General features: G+C 33.1%; 1 protein-coding gene across 1 annotated transcript; it reads right to left on the bottom strand.

The window, feature by feature from the left end:
- Positions 1–8,659: 8,659 nt before the first annotated feature.
- Positions 8,660–15,116, bottom strand: LOC132640176 (probable transcription factor KAN2). Its single transcript, XM_060356659.1, has 6 exons — positions 14,115–15,116; positions 13,702–13,778; positions 12,162–12,213; positions 11,889–12,051; positions 10,322–10,385; positions 8,660–9,297 (listed from the first exon to the last, which is right to left on the bottom strand). Exons 1-6 carry the CDS (start codon positions 14,809–14,811, stop codon positions 9,145–9,147), a joined length of 1,206 nt encoding a protein of 401 aa, XP_060212642.1. The 5' UTR covers positions 14,812–15,116; the 3' UTR covers positions 8,660–9,144.
- Between the last annotated feature and the right edge of the window lie 5,034 nt (positions 15,117–20,150).

The following is a 20,150-nucleotide window of genomic DNA, read 5'->3' as shown; positions in this document are numbered from 1 at the left end:
ATTGTTTGGCAACAAGAAAAAGTTCATTTTTATAAGATTTATCATATATGCCAACAATAAAACTAAGTTATTGCCAAATATTAAATTTTGCTAATTATATTATTTTTATTGCCAAAAGAGCTGCTGCCATTTCTATACTTTGAATAATTTTCGGTCTTGATTCAAAAAGCAAAGTTAGTAAGACAATTATTACACCTAAATCGACATTGGAAAAGTAGTTCAATTGCAAGCTGGTAACAGCTAATTGTCTGATCGCATGCACATTAGTTCTATTTAGGAAAGATTAAAAATAAAAGTGTATCACGTAAACTGGGATAGAAGGAGTAATTAATACATTGATATTGGGTATCTTTTTAATTTATTTCGCATCAGTTGTCCGATTATCTTCTTTGGAGCTCTACTACTTTGAATTCGCATCAGGAAATCTCATTTCGGAAGTAAAAGCTTCCTGCAAAGGCGACTCCATTCAGCTCGAATTGGATACCTCCAGTTAAAGATTAAAGGATACTTACTACTCCACCATAACCTCCATTGATCTACATGCTACTTAGTTGAATATAACACTAATGTTGATTATTTGTTACAAAATTTAGACCTTGACCTTGGAGATATCACTAAGAACTTGAATTAGGAGAAAAATTTCAAAAAATTTCTGGTAAGATTTTTTGGTTGAAATTTGACCATGGGAAAGAGGATTCTTTTCAAAGTAGCATAAATCAGGCTTTAAAAAGGGGTCCCCAAAATCAAACAAACTTTATTCATGTAAAAAAGTTTCTCGAGCTACTCAAAAGCAAATGTTACTTACTACTGAACAAGATAGGTACGTAAGAACAAAAGTCTCAACCCCCTCACCCCCCCCCCCCCAACCCCCACAACCCCCTAGCTATATGCCCCCGTTTCAAGGGCATAGTAGTAGTAGGGATGCAGAAAGAAGTGAAAACAAGGCGTCAAAAAATGTTTAGGTTCAGTAGTCACTATCCCTTAAACAGAGTGAGCTCTATATACGTAGTAGTACTACGCTTGTCTTACACATCTGATATTTGGACATTGTGTTTCGTGGATCGAGAATGAATGATAGCGTAATGATGGTAAAATTATTTGACATTCTTTCTCTGTTCCCACTCCTAACGTAACCCTCTTTCTTCCTGCAAATCGTGTACGGCCTTTTCTGTCTCGTCGTTACCTCTGGATTCAGAATTTATTTTTTCGCTTGTCTTTAGGCTTCTTCTGACTCGTTTAAATAAGTGTATGTAAATATAGCTTGGGACTTTTACGTTTGTGTATTGTGTTAGATTTTCTACCATTTTTTATTTTGTCGTCTAAGGTCAATGTGAGCATGGGTTGTCTTAAGTGAAAGAGTTCTATATATGGGTCGGATCCTCGGGTACTCTAAATACGATAGAGATAGAAATAGTGTTCAAATTCCATTTCAAGGGTGGAGTGAGAAGCCCGGTTACAGATTCAACCAAACCCAATAACTTTTGCTTGAATAGAATATTTGTGTTAATAAATTCATTAAATATGTACACAATAACAACGTACCCAGTATAATCTCACAGAAAGGATCTAGGAAAGGTAGAGTGTATGCAGACCTTATCCTTACCTTGTAAAGATAGAGAAGTTGTTTCTGATAAACCCTCAACTCAAGGAAAGATGAAATAGTAATAAAAGGTAGTAATAACAACAAAATAATAAGAGAAACGAAATTAAAGAACAAGCACGCAGCCCTAGAGAATAAGCAGATGTAAAAAGCTACAACTACTCCTATTACGGTAATACAATTATGATACAATTAGAATGCAGAAAATATTGCATATATTTACTGGTTATTGTTTTGGTGGGCGGTCATACAATGGAAAAAAAACTCAAACTGTTCATGCATCAACATTGGGTCATTGGCTTTAGAAGTGTAATTCAGGGGATGTATTAATAATTAATAATGAGTAAATTATAAGTATGCTGTTGAGTTATTAGACTTTAATAAAGAGCATACTACTCAAAAGACTAATATGTTTTCTTGAGTAGGTTTAGAATATGTCTCTAAGTAGCTTCCTTCTTTGGTCAAGACTCAAGAATATTGTATCAAGTACGCATTTAGATTGACATAGGTTTTCGTCTGATCACCTAAGTGAGCAGAAATAAAACTTTACACTATTCTTGTTATTGACCATATTCCTAATGTGCCTAAGCGCTTGTAAATATGGTCTATAAGCTCATTAAATAGCATGTGTAGGGTAACTATTTAATCATCATAATTATCGTGGTTGTTGTTGTTTGTTTTGGTTAATTTTAATTATTCTTTGTAATTTTCTACTATTTACACTTCTATTGACTCGCAAGGCCAAGGGTGACCCTTAACATATCGGTATAAAAAAGAACTCTATGTAAAACCCCTAACTTCCTTCCATCTTCTTCTGTCTGAGTCAGAAGTTTATATACGAGATTAAAAAATTTAAGGAAACTTCATTGCTTATCTATCTATTAATTAAAATGTCAAATTTTTTACAGCAAGCGGTACAATGTTTTTCAACAAGCTTATATTTTTGCCTAAATAATTCAAGTGACCTAAAAGGTAGTCGAACAAGAGAACCTATTACTATCGGAAATTAATACAAATGCAGCTTTTTGTTGACTCCCATGGCTAGTGGCAAAAGAGATTGTTCTCATTATATAGTCTTGCACAATTCTCCTCTCACGAATTAACTTTTAGCATTAAGTTAGGCTTAAGGTTCATTTCTCTATTATGGTATGTCCTTCCAATTCATTGTTTATTCGAGGTTGGCCTGCATATTATATTGTTCATGCTCCAGATGTCTATTCTTGGGCGTGCGGGGGTGTAAGTCCCACATCGGCTGTGGAAAGGGAAATTAATCTCCTTATATGATAATCTTGGACAATACTCTCCTCATGAGCTAGCATTTAAAGTTGAGTTGGTCAAGGTCCATATCTTTATCAGTTTTTCATGGACTCTTGGTTTGAACTGTGCAAATTACTCTTCTTTTCAATTTATATGGCTAGTTTGAATAATCATGAAATTTAAAAAGAAAGGAAAAACTTTTTAAGTCTGTGATCTCAAATATGCTATAAAGTTTTGTAGCTATAAAAGCATGTCATTAAACATAAACTTAAAAAACTAAAAATAAAAATGTTTTTAAATATCAAAAAAAAAAGATATCATTCTTTCTTGTACTAGGAAACTTAGTATGGTTTGGGAGAAACTAGTTTCACACTCACTTTTGTGGAAGAATAATGTGTTGGGTATGCGAACAAAGTCTCGCCTTGGTATAGCTGGAAAACAAATGAGCTACTTATAAGTTGTTAAATACTCTTAATGGTGTGAGTCCTTTTGAGGAAAAACCGTGCGACTTGGCACAAAGTGAACAATATTACAATGTATTAAGAGTATCATTGGGTTGTCTTAGCGCAACAACTGGTATCAGAGCCAATGGTTTGGCGGGACGAGTATGCAGATGGCAAATTGTGGTGCGGGGCCTTGCTTTGTGCCTTTGCCCGACTATGGGCTGCTTTAACATTTACCCATAGCTTTGAAAATGCATGCACAGCCTTTGGGCTTCGATTACCGTAAATATTTTGACGATGTGAGTGCACAAAAACACGTTGAACCTCTAACCCGTGATGAGTCATGTGGAACTTAGTTCGATGGGAAAATTGGTGGGTGTTGAGCAAAGTCCCACATTAGTAGCTGAAAAGAAAAGTGGAGCTACTTATATAAGGTGTTGGATACTCTTAATGGTGTGAGACCTTTTGATGAAAACCGTGCGGGCTCTGCTCAAAGCGAACAATATCACACCGTATTAAGAGTATCTTTGGGTTGTTTTAGCGCAACATAATGCAGTAGAGACGTTATGTTCGGACCAGTGTTTTAAAAGGCGGGGGCGTAAGGCGAGGCGTTTTACATACGCCTCGACGAGGCGTAAGCCTCGAGGCACGGGGCGTAAGCCCCATGGGTATTTAATTTTTAGTATTTCTTAAAATAATATAATTACAATAAATATTTTTAAATAGGTAAAATTACATAAAAAAAAATAAAAGAAAACTGTAAATAAATAATATATATATATATATATATATATATATATATATATATATATGTATGTATGTATGTATATGTGTGTGTGTGTGTGTGAGCGCGCGCGCGCTTGATCCTCACAAAAAAAATGATCAAAGCCCATTATACACCGCTCATATCTTATAATTATATATAACATAATTTTACAAGTATAAACAATACAATGAAATAAAAGTTATTATGAAATGCAAAACAATTCTAACATTTTAACTTTCAAACACGGAAAAAAACACAGTTTCTTAAAACACTATTACTATCATACTATTCATTTTATCTCCCTATAAGCAAGTAATCAATAAAATTTATCAATATTACAATTAAAACATAACTTCTTCATGAACAAAAAATAAAATTATATGATAATTCTGATACATAGGACTTATGACCAATGACAAGTGAAAATGTACAATTCCGCTATGTGTTTTTTTTTTTTTTTTAAATAAGTGATATTCACCCTCACGACGTTCTCAAATAGTAAATATTCAATACTACGACTTGTTATATGAGTTACACCCAATCTTCTATTTCTATAGATGAAAAACTATTAAGTATCATTATTTTGTTAAACAATTATCAGGGTGAATGATTTTAATTAAGGAATTTAAAATATAATTTGTGTAAGAACTGTTAGGCGAGCCCTGGGCGTTGGGCGTGTTTAAGGCGTACGGTTGGGCGCTTAGGGCGTAAGCCTCATAGGAACTAAGCCTCACACGTTAGCCCCAGTGCGTTTTGCCACTGTCTTGCCCCGAGGCGAGCCCCGGTGCGAGTCCTGACACTGCCTTTTAAAACAATGGTTCGGACCTTAATTTGTTTCAAGTCTCTAGTCTCCTTCTGTGATCTAGAACTCTAAAATCAATTTAAATCAGTTAAAGAGCTAGGAGTTTTAATTTCAATCCGTTTTCTTAGTAATTTTTCACATTTAAAGTTTTCTCCAAAAGCAAACTGCAATTTTATTCTTTGCCATAGGTACTGTCAGTTTCTTTTTTCTTTTATCTTTTGGGTGGGGGGCCGCTGATAGCTAAGAAAGTGGGAGGATATTGGAACTAGTAAAGAATTTTGAATGAAGTACCTGATAGACTATAGTAGCAAAGATAGTGATAAAGGAAAAGGTATTCACATAATGAGCATAAAAAGGGAATATGGTAACATCCTTTTCTTCTTTTCATCTTTTCATCTTGTCCTTTTCTTTTTGTTATCTTTCATTTCTTAAATCTACATCTTTTAGTTCCTTTACCAGTAATTCTTCTTATCTTTCCTTTCCTTTTGTTACTTTTTTTCTTTATTGTGATAGTGTAAAGCATGTGACAATAGTTTGGAATAAATAGTGAAAACTTTACACAAACTTAATATTTACACTAATTTAATAAGTACAAGTCATTACATAAACCAGAAAAGCCTTACCTTCACCTGTTGTTTAAATTAACCCAACGAATACATAGACGTGGAAAAGTGCACTGATTTGACGACGCCATTTAACTTGTGCCCGCTTTTTAAATTTTATACGCGTGTATCCGCTTCGGACAACTTCAGATATACGATGCATGAAGTTAGTCTTAACAAAATCTAACATTAGATAATGTCTGAAATTTCATATGGCTGAAATTCAGCCATTTTTGTCTGAAATTTAGTCACATATGGATGACGTACAATCATTTTTATCTTACTTCAGCCACATGTGATCGACGTTCATCTTTGCTTCACTTCAACCTTTTTGTTCGAACCTCAATCATAAATGGTTGAAGTTCAATCATTTAGTTTTGGAAGTTCAAGCAAAAATGGTTGGACTTCAACCATTTTTTGCTCAAACTTCAGCTATATGTAGCTAAAGTTCAATCATTTTTGTCTTACTTCAGCCGTTTTTTGCTCTAACTTCAACCATATGTGGCTAAAGTTCAGTTATTTTTATCTCACTTCAACCATGTATGTCCGAAGTTCATACACAAATGGCTGAAGTTCAAGCAAAATGATTGAAGTAAGGCCAAAGTGATTAAACTTCAATCATATATGGCTGAAGTTTAAATAAAAATGAAAGATGTTCAAGTATTTTTGCTTGCACTTCAGGTAGAAATACTACGCATAAACACCCGTATATAGCTTCAGGCACGGCATATCTAAAATAGGTATATCTGCGAAAAAGATTAAAAGATAAGTACATATTATATGACAGTGTCAAAATAAACTGCCCAGTAAAATTTTTACCATAGATATATTGTCACGACCCAGCTAGGGGCCGTGACGGGTACCCGGGGCTAGCCACCGAGCACCACTCATTCTAATACTCATCTTACTCATTTAATGCCCTTTTACCAATTTTATACACGAATTGTAGGAAAATCATATTTTATATAGAAACATAAATACTTATATACATTTGCCTCTCGGTCATCAAAATAATATATACATAATAATAACATCTTGTGAGACCATCTGACCCACACTGCGTATCTACGAGCCTCTACTGACATACTAAACATATAGACGGCACAAGACTCCGTCGTGCCCAAAATATGCATATATACCGAAAGAAGAATCATAAGCACCTCCGGACAATTGAGTGCTCTCAATCAGCTGACAGCTACTAAGGGTCTGGACCAAGCTCACCTCCCTATCTACCTGTGGGCATGAACACAGCGTCCAAAGAAAACGGACGTCAGTACGAACATTGTACTGAGTATGAGAGGCATAAATAATAAAGAAAGACAGTGTTAATATAATGTGAACATCAATATGAAACATCTAAATCTGAATGACAATCATAAAAGAAGTAATGCATGCTGTCTTACTCATACTCATCATAATTTCATATATGCATAATATGCAAGCTGCCCGTCCATATCGGAACGGTGTAATAATCAATAACATTAGCCCGCGTCCAGGCCTCCCGCGTCTGGGATACCATTTCATGCCGCCCACTAGTGGTGTCTGCCCATGCCAAAAGGTCATGGTGTATCCGTATAGCTGCCCGCCTTGGCGGTGACTGCCCGGCCAACTAGGCGCGGTGTAATATGATCATGACATGCTCATAAAAAAAATACTTGTAATAATATGCTTATCATAATATGCTTATCATAGTACATGCATAAGACTCAAGATCAACTATACTCTGTCGGGGTGGCGTAAGGTCGTGATCCCCTGATTTCATTATGGAGCAATTATTGACATTCTGCCTCACCTTGAAGGAATTAGTACATAAGGTGAGTGTAAGAAATAAATAGCATCATTATCAATATGGTATCATCATATCATATCTCTTATCTCTTATCTTATATAGACATTTATGGACTTAGGCTTCTAGCTTTCCGGAAAATAAGAACTCATGAAGAGGAAAAAAACTTATGCTATAGGATTCATGCCATTAGAAAGAAAGGACTAGCCTCACATACCTTTGTCGTTTAGCTATGTTATCATTCACTTGCTCTCCCCCAATGTCACGTCGTTACCTTCACGGGAGAATTTGTATTAACATTAGTTAATCGACTATAAGAACGCGTCGTAAATTCTAGAGAAAATTGGGCAGCATTTCCCCTGTAAACTTAACAATCCTCGAAATTCCAACTTAGCCAAACATCAATCAAAATACCAACAACAACAATACCAAAAATTTCATATAGCAATATAAGCACCTAGAAATCTCTCAAAGTTCCAATAAAAAAACAACCCTCAAGGCAACCATATGGACCAACTAATCTATGACTTCATAACATAATTCCCTTCACTTTAAACTAGGGAATTCTCCCATGAATAACTTAATTAACAAGAATAGAGTATATTACATACCTTATTGCCCAGAAAACTCAACTAAAATCCTAGCTCCAAGCTTCAATAATCAGCCACACATCAAGCACCAAATACTATAATCCTTTCCTAACTAGTTTCCAATTTCCTAAGATGAAATCTTGCTTTGATTTGGAGGAGTTCAACTTGAAAGATTTAGAGAGCTTTTAGGAGGGTTTTGGGAGGGTTTAGAGAGAGTTTAGAGTGAGAGAGAGGGGTAGAAAATGAAAAAAAATCAGATTTTTTTCGTTTTTTTAGTCTCTGATTTTTACTGTTCATCGGTACTGTTCCTCCGCGTCTACTGTTCACCCGAAGAATTATTTCATGGACTCAATTTTTTTTTCTGAGGTGTAACATATATGACTTCACATAAACTCTTATTATTAAAGCATAATTAATTAATGTACATTCTCACCTTTTACTAAACTATGGTAAATTAGCATGACTCTTACCACAAACTATTAGCACATAACCATAATTAACTAAAATAAAATGTTATCAGTTTATCACCGACAATAGCAAATTATATATATATATATAAAGAATAGCAAATATAAAAAATGTTATCAGTTTATCGCCGACAATAGCAAATTATATATATATATATAAAGAAAATTTTGAATATGTAAAAAAACTTAAAATAAGAACCTAGTTATTACCGGTACATGAGGTTGTTGTCCTAGAATTCAAAATTTATAAAGGTCAAATCTTACATCTATCCATGGGAAAATTAATATAATTTGGTGCAATCATCATATGTATTAGTAAAAAAATTGGAAAAATAATTGAGGAGTCTTCCCAATAAAAATACACCACTCCATTTCTTTTCTTTAACATAAAGTAAGTCATACAATTACCAAGGATAAAAGATCACTTCCTAGATACTATAGTTACAAAAAGAGAGGGATAAAAGGCCTCTTTCTCTCTTTCTCCCTCCAATGACTACTCTAATAATACACAAAATCAATTAGATTTCATATTCCTCTTTCCCACTCTCTCTAGAAGGGAATAAAATAACATATTGTTTGATGCAGAGGAGTCACAGATTTTCCCCTTCTCTTTTTGCCTTCTTCCTGTCTTTTTTGCCTCCTTGTCTTTCTTTAGCTCTCTTTTTCTTTTCCTTTGCTTTTCTCTGTTTTTGTGGGTACCTGATTCTCTTCCTTGTTACTTTTTCTTTAAACCAGCTCCCTTTTCAGAAATTACAATGATTTCAAAATGAGTAGCAGAATACCAACTTATTTGCTGCATAGATATTTTCTTTTACTTTTTTTTTTTTTTGGTTAATCTGATGGCCTTCCTAAAGTGAACTCAAGATTAGGCTTCTTTGGACTTGTCTCTGTTATGCTTGATGAGCTCACTTCTCCTGATAGTCTGTCATAGTTTAAGCAATTTGCATTTGCTTCCACGTCTTTATGCTGCTTTTTCTCTGTTTTCTGTTTTTGGGTAAATAAATCAAAAGAGTGAATCAGTATATGGAAGAAGAACAGCGACATATACACAATAACAAATTGGCCAGGGGGAAATGATATAACAATTACACGACAAAAAAAATATAAATTGCCTATAGTTTTCAATCAAGAATTTATAGTCAGGGTTCAGAATGAATCAAATCTTGTTGTCTAAAGTATATATACACAATCATAAATGTTGCATGTATGTCCTTACAGATCAAGCTAGAATCAATGGGAACAATTGAACCCTCTTATTGCAAATTTTATGTACTAACATCCAAGTTTTATAGCATTTCATCTCGATTATTTAAGCAATTATACGGAACTTAATAAAAAGACATCTTTTTAGGAAAGAGTTCTTCTCTTTAGTTTCCAATGGCTTTTGAAAATGCTTATGAGCTGCCTTATCTTTTGTAAAAGCTTGAAATCCTTTCTATTTCATTCTACTTTTACGGTACAGTCATAAGTCAATCCAAACTGCTATACGGATTTAACTTACATACACTCAAGTATCATTTAACATGTATATCAGGTTGCCGGTCTCAACTTCCAAGTAATTTATTTCACGTATTATGAATCGTTACTCGTATTCAAAGGCGAATCCAGGATTTTTAGGGGATGGGTTCACCATTGCTGCTAAGATTTTATTTTTATTTTTAGAAGACGCAAAAGTGCATTTAATTGGGTTTATAATCCCAGGACCTTAAGGGATTAAATCCAACACTTAACCAGTGCTCCACTCAATCTTGTTTGACCATGTATTCCTTCAGTTAAAATTAGATATATTTTAAAAATTATATACATAATATACCGAGTTTAGTCGAGCGACCATGTATTCACGTGACCCATTTTTCCTACCTAAATTCGTCCCTGCTCGTAGTAATCTTTTATAGGTTATATGATAGTGTAAAGCCTTCTTCTTTATGCCGTTAATACATACTAGAAGTTAAACTCTTGCTAGCATGTAAGCATATAATTTTAAGACATGATGCATACAATATAGTACCTCAAGAGATGGCATGATCCCAGAGTAATCTCCAAGTTTGCCATGCAGCTGCCAACTTTCCCTACTACAAAAAGCATAGCAAATAAAGAGAATATTTAATTTCCATCAGTGGAGGCCATGCATGCAGAAGAAGAAAAAGTAGGCTGAGGAAAATGAAAGCCATCTTTTTACAGTCTTATTTAAAGCTTCCTATCTTTTTCTTTTCTATCTTCCTTCACTTAATTATGATATGCCCCTTTTCGCTAAAGAAATAAAAGTTGCCACAACACTCCACACATGTGCAAGGCACATTAACTACTAGAATCAAAACCAACCTTCAAGGAAGTTCCAAAATAGCCGTAGATTAGTGGGAGTCTTGAGAATTCAAAATATAAAAAAGTAAACACATGAAGAAATAGAAAAAGTTAACATATACTCCCTCTGTTTCAATTTGTTTGAATCTATTTTCTTTTTAATCCGTGTCAAAATGAATGACCTCTTTCCTAATTTGGAAACAAATTCACTTTATGAATGATTTACAGCCACACAAATGGGCCATTAAATGTCGTGCCCAGTCAAATGGGTTCATATAAATTGAAACGGAAGGAGTATTATATATACATAAAAAATAATTTTATGATTTTTCAATGAAGGATTGTAAATTGACTCCCCTCGGACAATGTTCGCTCTGAGACTTCCATAGACCTTTGCTTTTGGCACCAATTTAAGTTTAATTTCTACATCTGGGGGCCATTATATTAATAGCTAAAATTTAAATTTGGCACTAATTTTAAGAGTAGGTCCTGTTTGAAATAGCCTTATGTGAGCCCACAAAATCCAAAAGAACGAGATATGCCCATTCCTAGACTGATTTTGTCATTTGTGGTATATAATGCTATTCTAAAATTTTCAAAATCTTTGAATTTTTCCCATGTTCTTCTTTAACCACACGTATTTTCATCCATTGTTGCCGACAGATGGAACGAATCAAAATTATGTAATTCCTTCCTCTTCTCTTCTTCAGATCTTTTATACACATTCTCCTTTACTTTTTGAGATGCTCTGGCTTAGACTTTGAAGGAGAATCACTTGTCATTCCTGGCTATGATATTCTGCTAATAAATTTTTAAATTCCTTTGAAAGTTTCAATTGTATAGTCTATAACTTCCATCTTAGATTCTCCTGGTCACTCTTTTTTTTTCTTTTTTACTTCAGTGATAATAGACAAATCTTATGGCCTAGCTAGTGGACACAACTCTTGTCTGATTTGTTACCTTTGGAGGATTACAAAGAGTTCTCACGTGATACGAGGGGTTCTCAATTATTTAATCTTCATTCTTTTCTTTCTTATGTTTTTTCCTATCATCATTAGGATCAAAATCATAGATTTTTCTATAACATGTCAAGTTACACTATACTTGCACTGTTTAAGTGTTTATAAGCAAACTTGGCTAAGAATATTCAAGGTATATGTATATAATTAAGAAGTTATGTTTAATTTATATACACAATATAATTTTTAATATATCTAACACAATTTTCTGATGAAGGGTATATCTTTATGAGTAGCATATAATTTGAGAGTCACCTTGAAGAGTTGCTCCAAAGACCATGATAATCTTTGTCTTGGAGATGCATACTATTTCTGCCTTGTTGGTCTGATAAATCAGACTTTCTTGAATTCTCCATGTCAGGCATTAAATCCTCTGAAGTATCCCCAGAAGACCCATTATCGAATACCTCCGACTGGCCTAATTAACATATTCAGCGGGAAAAAATGAAAAAAAAATTACTTAGGTTATTTTCTATAAAATACCAAATAACAAATTAATCATATTATAATAAGGTGATAGATATAAACCTGAAGAAGCTGGAACTGCAGCTCTATTGGTAGTCTTAACTGTCCGATACATCTGCAAAGATATAATAAATCGACACAATGTAGCATTAAAATATAGTAATCGCTGATTATTAGAGTTTAAGTTATACACAATAACAAATTTAGACTAGAGACTAGATGTAAGTTCGGCCAAAATTGATATAATATGTATATACTCAAGCTCTGCAGAACAAAAATACATAGTATATACTACTGTGTACATGGTAAAAGACGAAATGTAATGAGACATAAATGGAATAGGCTTTCCTAGTACTGTAGACACTGTAGCTTGATAGATACAATTCTTAGTAAAGTACCTACAAATAAATGATAACGACCTTTTTACTTGTACCCCATCTACACAGCATACATGTATGTTAATATGCATGTCCATGCACCACATTTTGACACATAAGCACATGTAAATCCACAAACTTGCACGCATTTTTTTTCGTTTTTAGATCCTTCCACAGTTGAAGTTCACAAGACCGACTAATTCAAATTCACTGAAAGTACTCGCTAAAGAGGAACATATGCTTTCTATAAAAATTTTACAAAGTGATGTGTAAAAGACATACTCTTAAAATGCTTGGGGTGCGTAAATTGATTCCCGTGGTTAAGGGATATGTAAAAAGGATATGGGGACAAACTTATGGGGCAATGTATTAAGTCACATTTGATTAAAAAGATAGAGAAATTCCATCTATATCATTACTGTCTATCGTAGGTAATCATACACACTTCTACACATAAAGCATATGCATAGATAAAATATGTATGAAGCATATGGTTATTGAAGAGTGTGGTGTGTAAAAAATCCATAAATTAAAGATGAGATATCATTGAGACATGATAGCGTTTGTACTTATTAACAGATAGGAAAATAACATTAATTTATTGGTGGTTCAAATATTACTAGCAGGATTAGTAATGAGAGTGTCTAAACTTGTCCGGCCAAGATGCAACCCCCCCCCCCCCCCCCCCCCACCACCACATTCTTAATTCTTTGGTGTTTTGTCTGTCTAGTGATATTGTATTATTGATGAATCATTATGAATAAGAGTACTCTCTCCTCAGTTATTGAACCGAGGCTTTTTCTTTCTTTATTACAGTACTTACGATACTGTTCTTGTTGCTAGAACTCCTACTGCTACTATACGTACACATGGATGGATGGTTCATTCTCCAAAGCAAAAAAAGCTGCATTATATAGCCTTTAACCTTGCAGAACCATCAGATCTAGCTAGCTAGTAGAAAGAAAAACAAAATAGATTTTTTTTTTTTTTTGTAGATTAAAAAAGGGGGCGTTGGAATTTGAAATGTCTGTAGATTTAGACATTTTCTTCTATTAATGTTGGCTTCTTGCAAGAACTGTAATCAAAGTATAGACTTTTGCGAAAACTCCAAAAGCTTTTCACCCACAGTTAACGCATACTAGTACTATTAAAATTCTAAACCAGGAAACCCCTCTTATGTATGTTACGAGAAAAAAGAAAATTAAGCGGTCAATGTACCAAATTACCTGTAAATGGGATTTAACATGTGCCAAAGTGAGGTCTTTCACATCCATTAGCTCAAGAACTGACTTGGGTGTTGCTCCTATAAAATCCCAAAAAAAGTGAAATTAATATTAATTGAGTACATATTATCAAAGATAAATCCTCATACATATACGAACACGAGCATAATTCTTTTTTTTTTTTTAAATGTATTTATGGATCGAACTACAAGCCATAAGTTCAGTTGAACCCATTGAACAAGCAGCTCCAAATCCGACCGGTGCTCCTTTTAGCAATCAATTAATTAAGGCACTTAAATAGATAACGGGTTACTGTAAGTGGCAAAGTGGACTTGCTGCTAAGATTCACTGAGATTCGACCCTTTTATCTAAGAGAAAAAATTAATGAAGGCATATATAGAAGAAGAGAAACCTACTTTCGTGGCCACCCAAGAGCTCAACAGCATGAATAAATCTAGCATGAAGACTACTAGTCCACCTCATCCGTGGAGCTCTCATGGTACGTTTAGCTGGAAACCTCGACAAAAATCTCGATCGCATTAGCCCAGCTTGATGATGATGCTGGGACTGAAAAGGGTTCGTTGATGAAGAACGTATAGGTAATGTAGCTGTAGTAGCAGTAGTAGTAGTAGTATTAGTAGTATTGTTAAAAGTTTGGTGAGCAAATATTGGGTAATTATGAGAAGCAGGAAGAGTAGGAGGAGGATTTTGATGGTACACTGGAATTCCTCTTATAGGTCTTAAAAAACTAAGTTCTGAGTTAATTAGTTCTTGATTTTTCTGCTGATGATGATGGTTTATAAAGTGATTTTGCTGTAAAGGGTGGATGAAGTAGTTATTAGTGTTTTGGAGGGAATGGAAATGGCTAGAGTTAAGCTGAGGAGAAGGTTTAGGATTGGATAAAGAAAGCTCAAAAAGAGAAGAAGTATTAGTAGTATTATTGTTATCAGGTTTTGAGTTTCTTGATTCCAAAGCTCTTCTCCAGAAGAGTAAATCCATCTTATCTTCAGCACTAGTATTATTATTTGTATTCGTCTTCCAAGTTGATGATGCTTTGCTGTTTGGAGGACTGATTTGCAAAGATAAGTCTGGTTGTGCTGGGAATAGCTCCATATATCCTGTGCCCTCGCTCTTTATGTTGTTGTTTCTTGTGTTTGTAGGTAGGTTAAGGAAATTAAAAGTGACTATCAAGAAGGTGTCTTGTTTGAGAAAGATTGATAAAATGAATGAAGCTAAGAAGAGTTTCAGGTTAAAAAGAGGGAGAGAGAAGAGGAAATTTGGGATTTTTCTTGAGATAGGGTTTGTTGTGTTAGATCAAAAGAAAGGTAATAGTAGTAGTTGTAAGGATTTGAGATATGAACAAGAGAGAGAGTGGAGGAGAAATGAGGAAGTGAATGGTTGTTTCTTTCGTGTGAAGTATATGTTAGAAAATGACACTTTTGACAGGCTAATGAAATGTGCCTTTTGTGGACGTGGGGGGTAAGATGAGAAAAGCGAGGAAAAGATGAATAAGGAAAGTAAATAAGTTTTGGGGTTGGAAAAAAAAAAGGTTTTGGGGCTTTGCTTTCTTTTCACTTTTGTTTTTTCTTCTTCTTTTACCCTAGGTCCCTAGCATTCTTTTGGGGAAAAAATGGAAATTTCAGTGTAAGCTTTAACGTGTGCATTTGTCGCTTAACAACTCATACTTACCTTTCTAACGTAACCAAAGCTATTCACTTGAGCTAAAAATCAAGCGTTTAAATAATGCGAATAGTAGTGTAGTTTGTCACTTAAAACATTATAAATTAGTACTGTATAAATTAGTACTGTATTCAATACAACACCCCACAGTGAAGCTGGGAATTTTTTAATTTTTTTTTTAAAAAGTATTGTATGATTTAACGAAAAAAGGTATGTCAGGCGTCATATAGTAAAATTAAGGTGGGACATAAAGATTTAACAGAGTAGGAGTAAATGTATGTCAGGCGTCACATACTAAAATTAAGGTGGGACATGAAGATTTAACAGAGTAGGAGTAAATATAATTTTTTTTAGAGTACAAGGGTAAATATGACTAAATATAAAAAATTTTATAGCACAAGGATAAATATGACTCTAAAGGTTGATGATAAAGGCAAATATGTTGAAATAGTATAATGAAGGACAAATGTAGCTTATTTGTGAGAGTACAAGGGAAAGTCTGACCCTTTTCCGTTTCCGTTATATATATTTCAATTTATTATAGTATACTATCAGTTAATTATTAATATGATTAACAATTAATTTATTATTGTGGAGGTTTATCTATAAATATCTTATAAGTAATACTTGTGATCGTTTAAATTTTAACCATCGGTACATAGCGTTTAAAATAAAAAACCAATTAATGGTTGTCGGTAGAGAAACAATAAATACTTATTTGCATTTAATATTTACGCCTAATCATACTAATTTATCATGTTTAAGTGATAAATTAAGATGAAAATGTGCATTAATTAACTATATGATTTAGTAACAAGAGTTTATGTATAAATATGTGCAACTTATTCATTGAATTAATCTGAACATGGGCGCGAGTGAATTTTACCCTTTTTAACTCTCTACCGCACAAGCCCTAAATTTCTAGATCTTACAATTACATGAAATGATTAGACACAAATTTCAACGTACTAATGGCTGTAATCACCTAATTATGACAACCCACTTGCTCAATCTAATTGGGATAAAATTCAACTCAGAAATTATTTGCCGCTATCTTTTACGCTAAAATCTCTTTCCCTACAAGTTGAGTGTACTTTGGGGAGACCTCAGCCAAATGGTCCTTCAAAGTTCAAAAACTCAATGAAAAAGTTTAAATTTCAATTTATCTTCTTTGGCCCTTCAATTTAATGCACCATTTTATTTTTCTCCGTCATTTTAACTTGGACAAGAAAAATGACCTTTGATATATGTCACTTTTATTCCATTATTTCGTTAATTTAATTTAGTTATTCCACCACACGATCTTCTCAAATTCTTATGAATTTATAAACTTCATTATACGTGCCCAGTACTCTAAAGAAGTCCATTAATGAGTATTTAGGGTCAAGCCAAAAACTATTCAATCATCATAAACTGAATTGGACCAGTCTCAGCAGGATCGAAAACGCTTTTTGTTTAATGAATGATGATTTATATCGAACGTATTACATATCAATTGGATCAACAAATAATTTGGCAAATGCTAGCCATATAGGGAAGTTGGGATAGAGGAAAAGAAAAAGAATGATGTAATACATGGATCCAAATATTTGCCCTAATAAAACAAAAAACAAGATTGTTTTCACATTGACCTTAATAATTAAATCAGAGAATGGTACATTTTGTCTATACCAGTATGGACACTTCTATCAATCTATTATTCTAATAGAATGAAAAATGCATTAATTACTTGAATCTTGATTATACAGTACGTAATGCCCGAACGATACATATATAATAAGCTTCATACTTCGACTGTTGCCTTTTCTCCAAACAAGCCAACGTTATACGCTCAGATTATTTCTTAATTTTGAAATATTCAAAAATTATTAAGAACGCCTAAATCTGAATGGTATTTCAAGATAAAATACAAAAGAGTATTGTTTAGTTCAAATCGATCAAACAAGTTAGCTTTATTTTCATTGTGATCATGAGAGGAAAGATGTTTGAAAATTTACGCAATTAAATTATTGTAATATTAGTTTCTTAAGCTATTGAGACAGTCAAATTTGTTCGAAAAAAGTAAATAAAATGAACGATTACTTTGCTTCCTTTTTCCACATCCTTACAAATATGCAGATGAAGATTAGACGGGTCATAATAAATCGCTTGGCAAGTAATGTGGTTCCTTATTTATGGTCGCATTTTGTTTACTAATGCACAATTGGTTCTATTGATTTCCCTTTATGAATTGACAAGACCTTAGAATTTCGAATCAATCATTTTCTCCCAATAAGTCCATATCTAACATTCTATCACCCTAAGAGAGAGAAGAAAAAAAGAATAATCCCGAATTTTTAAAAAAGTGAAATGTATTAAAATGATGTATAGACCATTATTAACAGGTTCTTGCTTCAAGGAATATTTTCATTCTTCGTTGAAAAGAATCATGTACAGACAAAATATTCTTTAAAATTCAACTAACAAATGCATTGAGCAAAATGGTATATGTAACTTTTGGAAGATAACATGGTATAACTAATTTAATCTTTGTTTTGCTTTTAGCATAACATATGTTCCAATATTTTCACATGTTATTCCTTCGTCCTAGTATATAAAAGGAGTAATATATATATTAATGTTATTGTCCTTAATCCAATATTTTTTGCAGTGAAATAAAATATGAATAAATTCATTTTTTAGAACCATATTAAAAACTTCACAAATTAGAAGAAAAATATTGTGCATGTGTGTACATGCATGTTACATATGTACCTATGTGCAACTTTTTGGTTATATGGAAATGAAAGGCTAAAAAGCCCTTTTAACCTCGGTAAATGTTTCCTTTGGTCCATAACATTTTTTTGCATCAAATTTTGTGTCCAAATAACGATGAATATAAATCTATAATCCAGACATATATGTTGTGAATCCTTTATGGATAGACTTGGGTCCCCAACCCCAATCCACCCTTCAAACCTTTCTGGTCAAATTGTCAACTATCAACCTTTATTAGCCATCAATTGGTGAAATACTGAAAGCCCAATAGACCATGCTGTAATTGGACTTTTTACTGCCCAAATTGAACCCAACCCAGTTTGTAAAGTTCTAAGGAACAGAAAAGGAAAACAAAAATATCAAATGTGGGTATTACGTGGGTATTAATTTGAACAACAAAAAGATAAAGATGAAAAAAAAAAGTCTATTTGAAGAAAATTTTGTGTCCACAAATGTACTAATATCAAATCATCTTTAATGTATGAATTCTTTTTCATTTTAGATGAAATAAATTTATTGAAATTTTTACCTCAAATGTGCCAAATGAAAAGTGATTTCTCGCAAATGATTTCCTAATTCAGAATCAGTTTTCCTTTTCAGGGCAAAAAGGGTTTAAAATGGAAGAAATGGAAGAGTAATTAAGTACCTTGAGCGAAAGAGTGATGCAGATATAATTAGAAAGTTATTAAGCTAGTGTATCGGTTAATAGGATTAGAAGTCAGAAATTATTTTATTAGCTTGACACAAATAAAATAAGATATAGCAAACATACACCTTAAATACAGCTAATCTCGTGTTTTTTCAAAAAAGAAATTAATTCTAAGGAAGGAATCATATTGTCTCTCGCTTATGCACAAGGTAAAAGAGAGACTCTAATTAATCAGATATATAATTAAATTCACGACGATTTTACCTGTGAATTTTCATAGCAAACAGACATCAAAACCTACCCCAGAAGAAATAGTCTACTCCGTAGATTTATTATTTTTTTAAAAAGGAAGAAATCAAAAGGTTTAAACAAACTGTAAAATAATAAGAAGTCAAAGATTTTTTGAACCCCACAAGGCTAAAAAAAAATCTTTTTTTTTCTGGCAAACGTTGAATTTATTTACCACTTGGATTTCCTAGGCTTCCCCGACAGCATCGGAAGCAACGTACAGATTTACATTAAGAAAATAAGTAAAATATAAACCTACAATTATTTTTCTTTCTTATGAATATTTTCTTAATTTACCCCCCGCATTTACACCAATCTATATGATGTAACCATAGCATTCATAAATTATGAGAATACACATCTCTTACCTACAATTAAAATAATAAAAGCTTATATGCAAAAAATATGTATTATTTTCATTTAATTTACTTGATACAGACATTTGTATGAGTAATTTTTTTTCGTTAACAATACTGGTTTAATTTGTGAGGCAAACGGAGTTGGTCTCAATCAAATCTTTGATTAACATTAAGACTAAGCTATTATAACTATATTATTTATAGTTATTAAAATTAATGGGGATGAATGTCAACTATTCCTCGGTACTGAGAAGTGTATTTCAAATATTCCTAATCTTCAGGATTTGGAAAAGAAATCATAGTTTGGCAGCATCCCGGTTTGTCAGTCATCAATTTGTTTTCTATTTCGGTGTTCCTTCTTTCATGCTAATTCTCAGCTTCCCTAGGCTTTTTTTATTTTTAGATTATGGTAGAGACACGAGAAGGAATCTTACATTAACACCGTTATTTCTTTAATCCACAAACAAGTATATCATATAGTAAGCATGGATATTTAATATTAGATGATTTAGATTTGATAGTCCTTACAAAATAAGAGAACGTAATTATAGACTTCGCGACAAATCAAGTGTGTACTCGAACATAAGATACGTTTTATTACTCTTTAACTATGACTACAACTAATTCTTTTAAATGTATTTTATGAGTTTCAACAATGATTGATCTGACAGTACCATACATGGTGCAAATGTTGAGCGAATTCATGATTTCTTGAAACA

The sequence above is a fragment of the Lycium barbarum genome, chromosome 1 (assembly GCF_019175385.1).
Source record: "Lycium barbarum isolate Lr01 chromosome 1, ASM1917538v2, whole genome shotgun sequence".
Classification (NCBI taxonomy): domain Eukaryota; kingdom Viridiplantae; phylum Streptophyta; class Magnoliopsida; order Solanales; family Solanaceae; genus Lycium; species Lycium barbarum.
This window is presented reverse-complemented; position numbering and strand designations above follow the sequence as displayed.

What these genes read in the sequence shown, in the direction of transcription:
- LOC132640176 (XM_060356659.1), bottom strand. Translation starts at nt 14,811, where the DNA reads ATGGAGCTATTCCCAGCACAACCAGACTTATCTTTGCAAATCAGTCCT. An exon ending in GCTCTTGGGTGGCCACGAAA is followed by an intron (nt 13,779 to 14,114) that starts GTAGGTTTCTCT and finishes GGGATTTTATAG; the next exon opens with GAGCAACACCCAAGTCAGTT. An exon ending in TGCAGTTCCAGCTTCTTCAG is followed by an intron (nt 12,052 to 12,161) that starts GTTTATATCTAT and finishes TATGTTAATTAG; the next exon opens with GCCAGTCGGAGGTATTCGAT.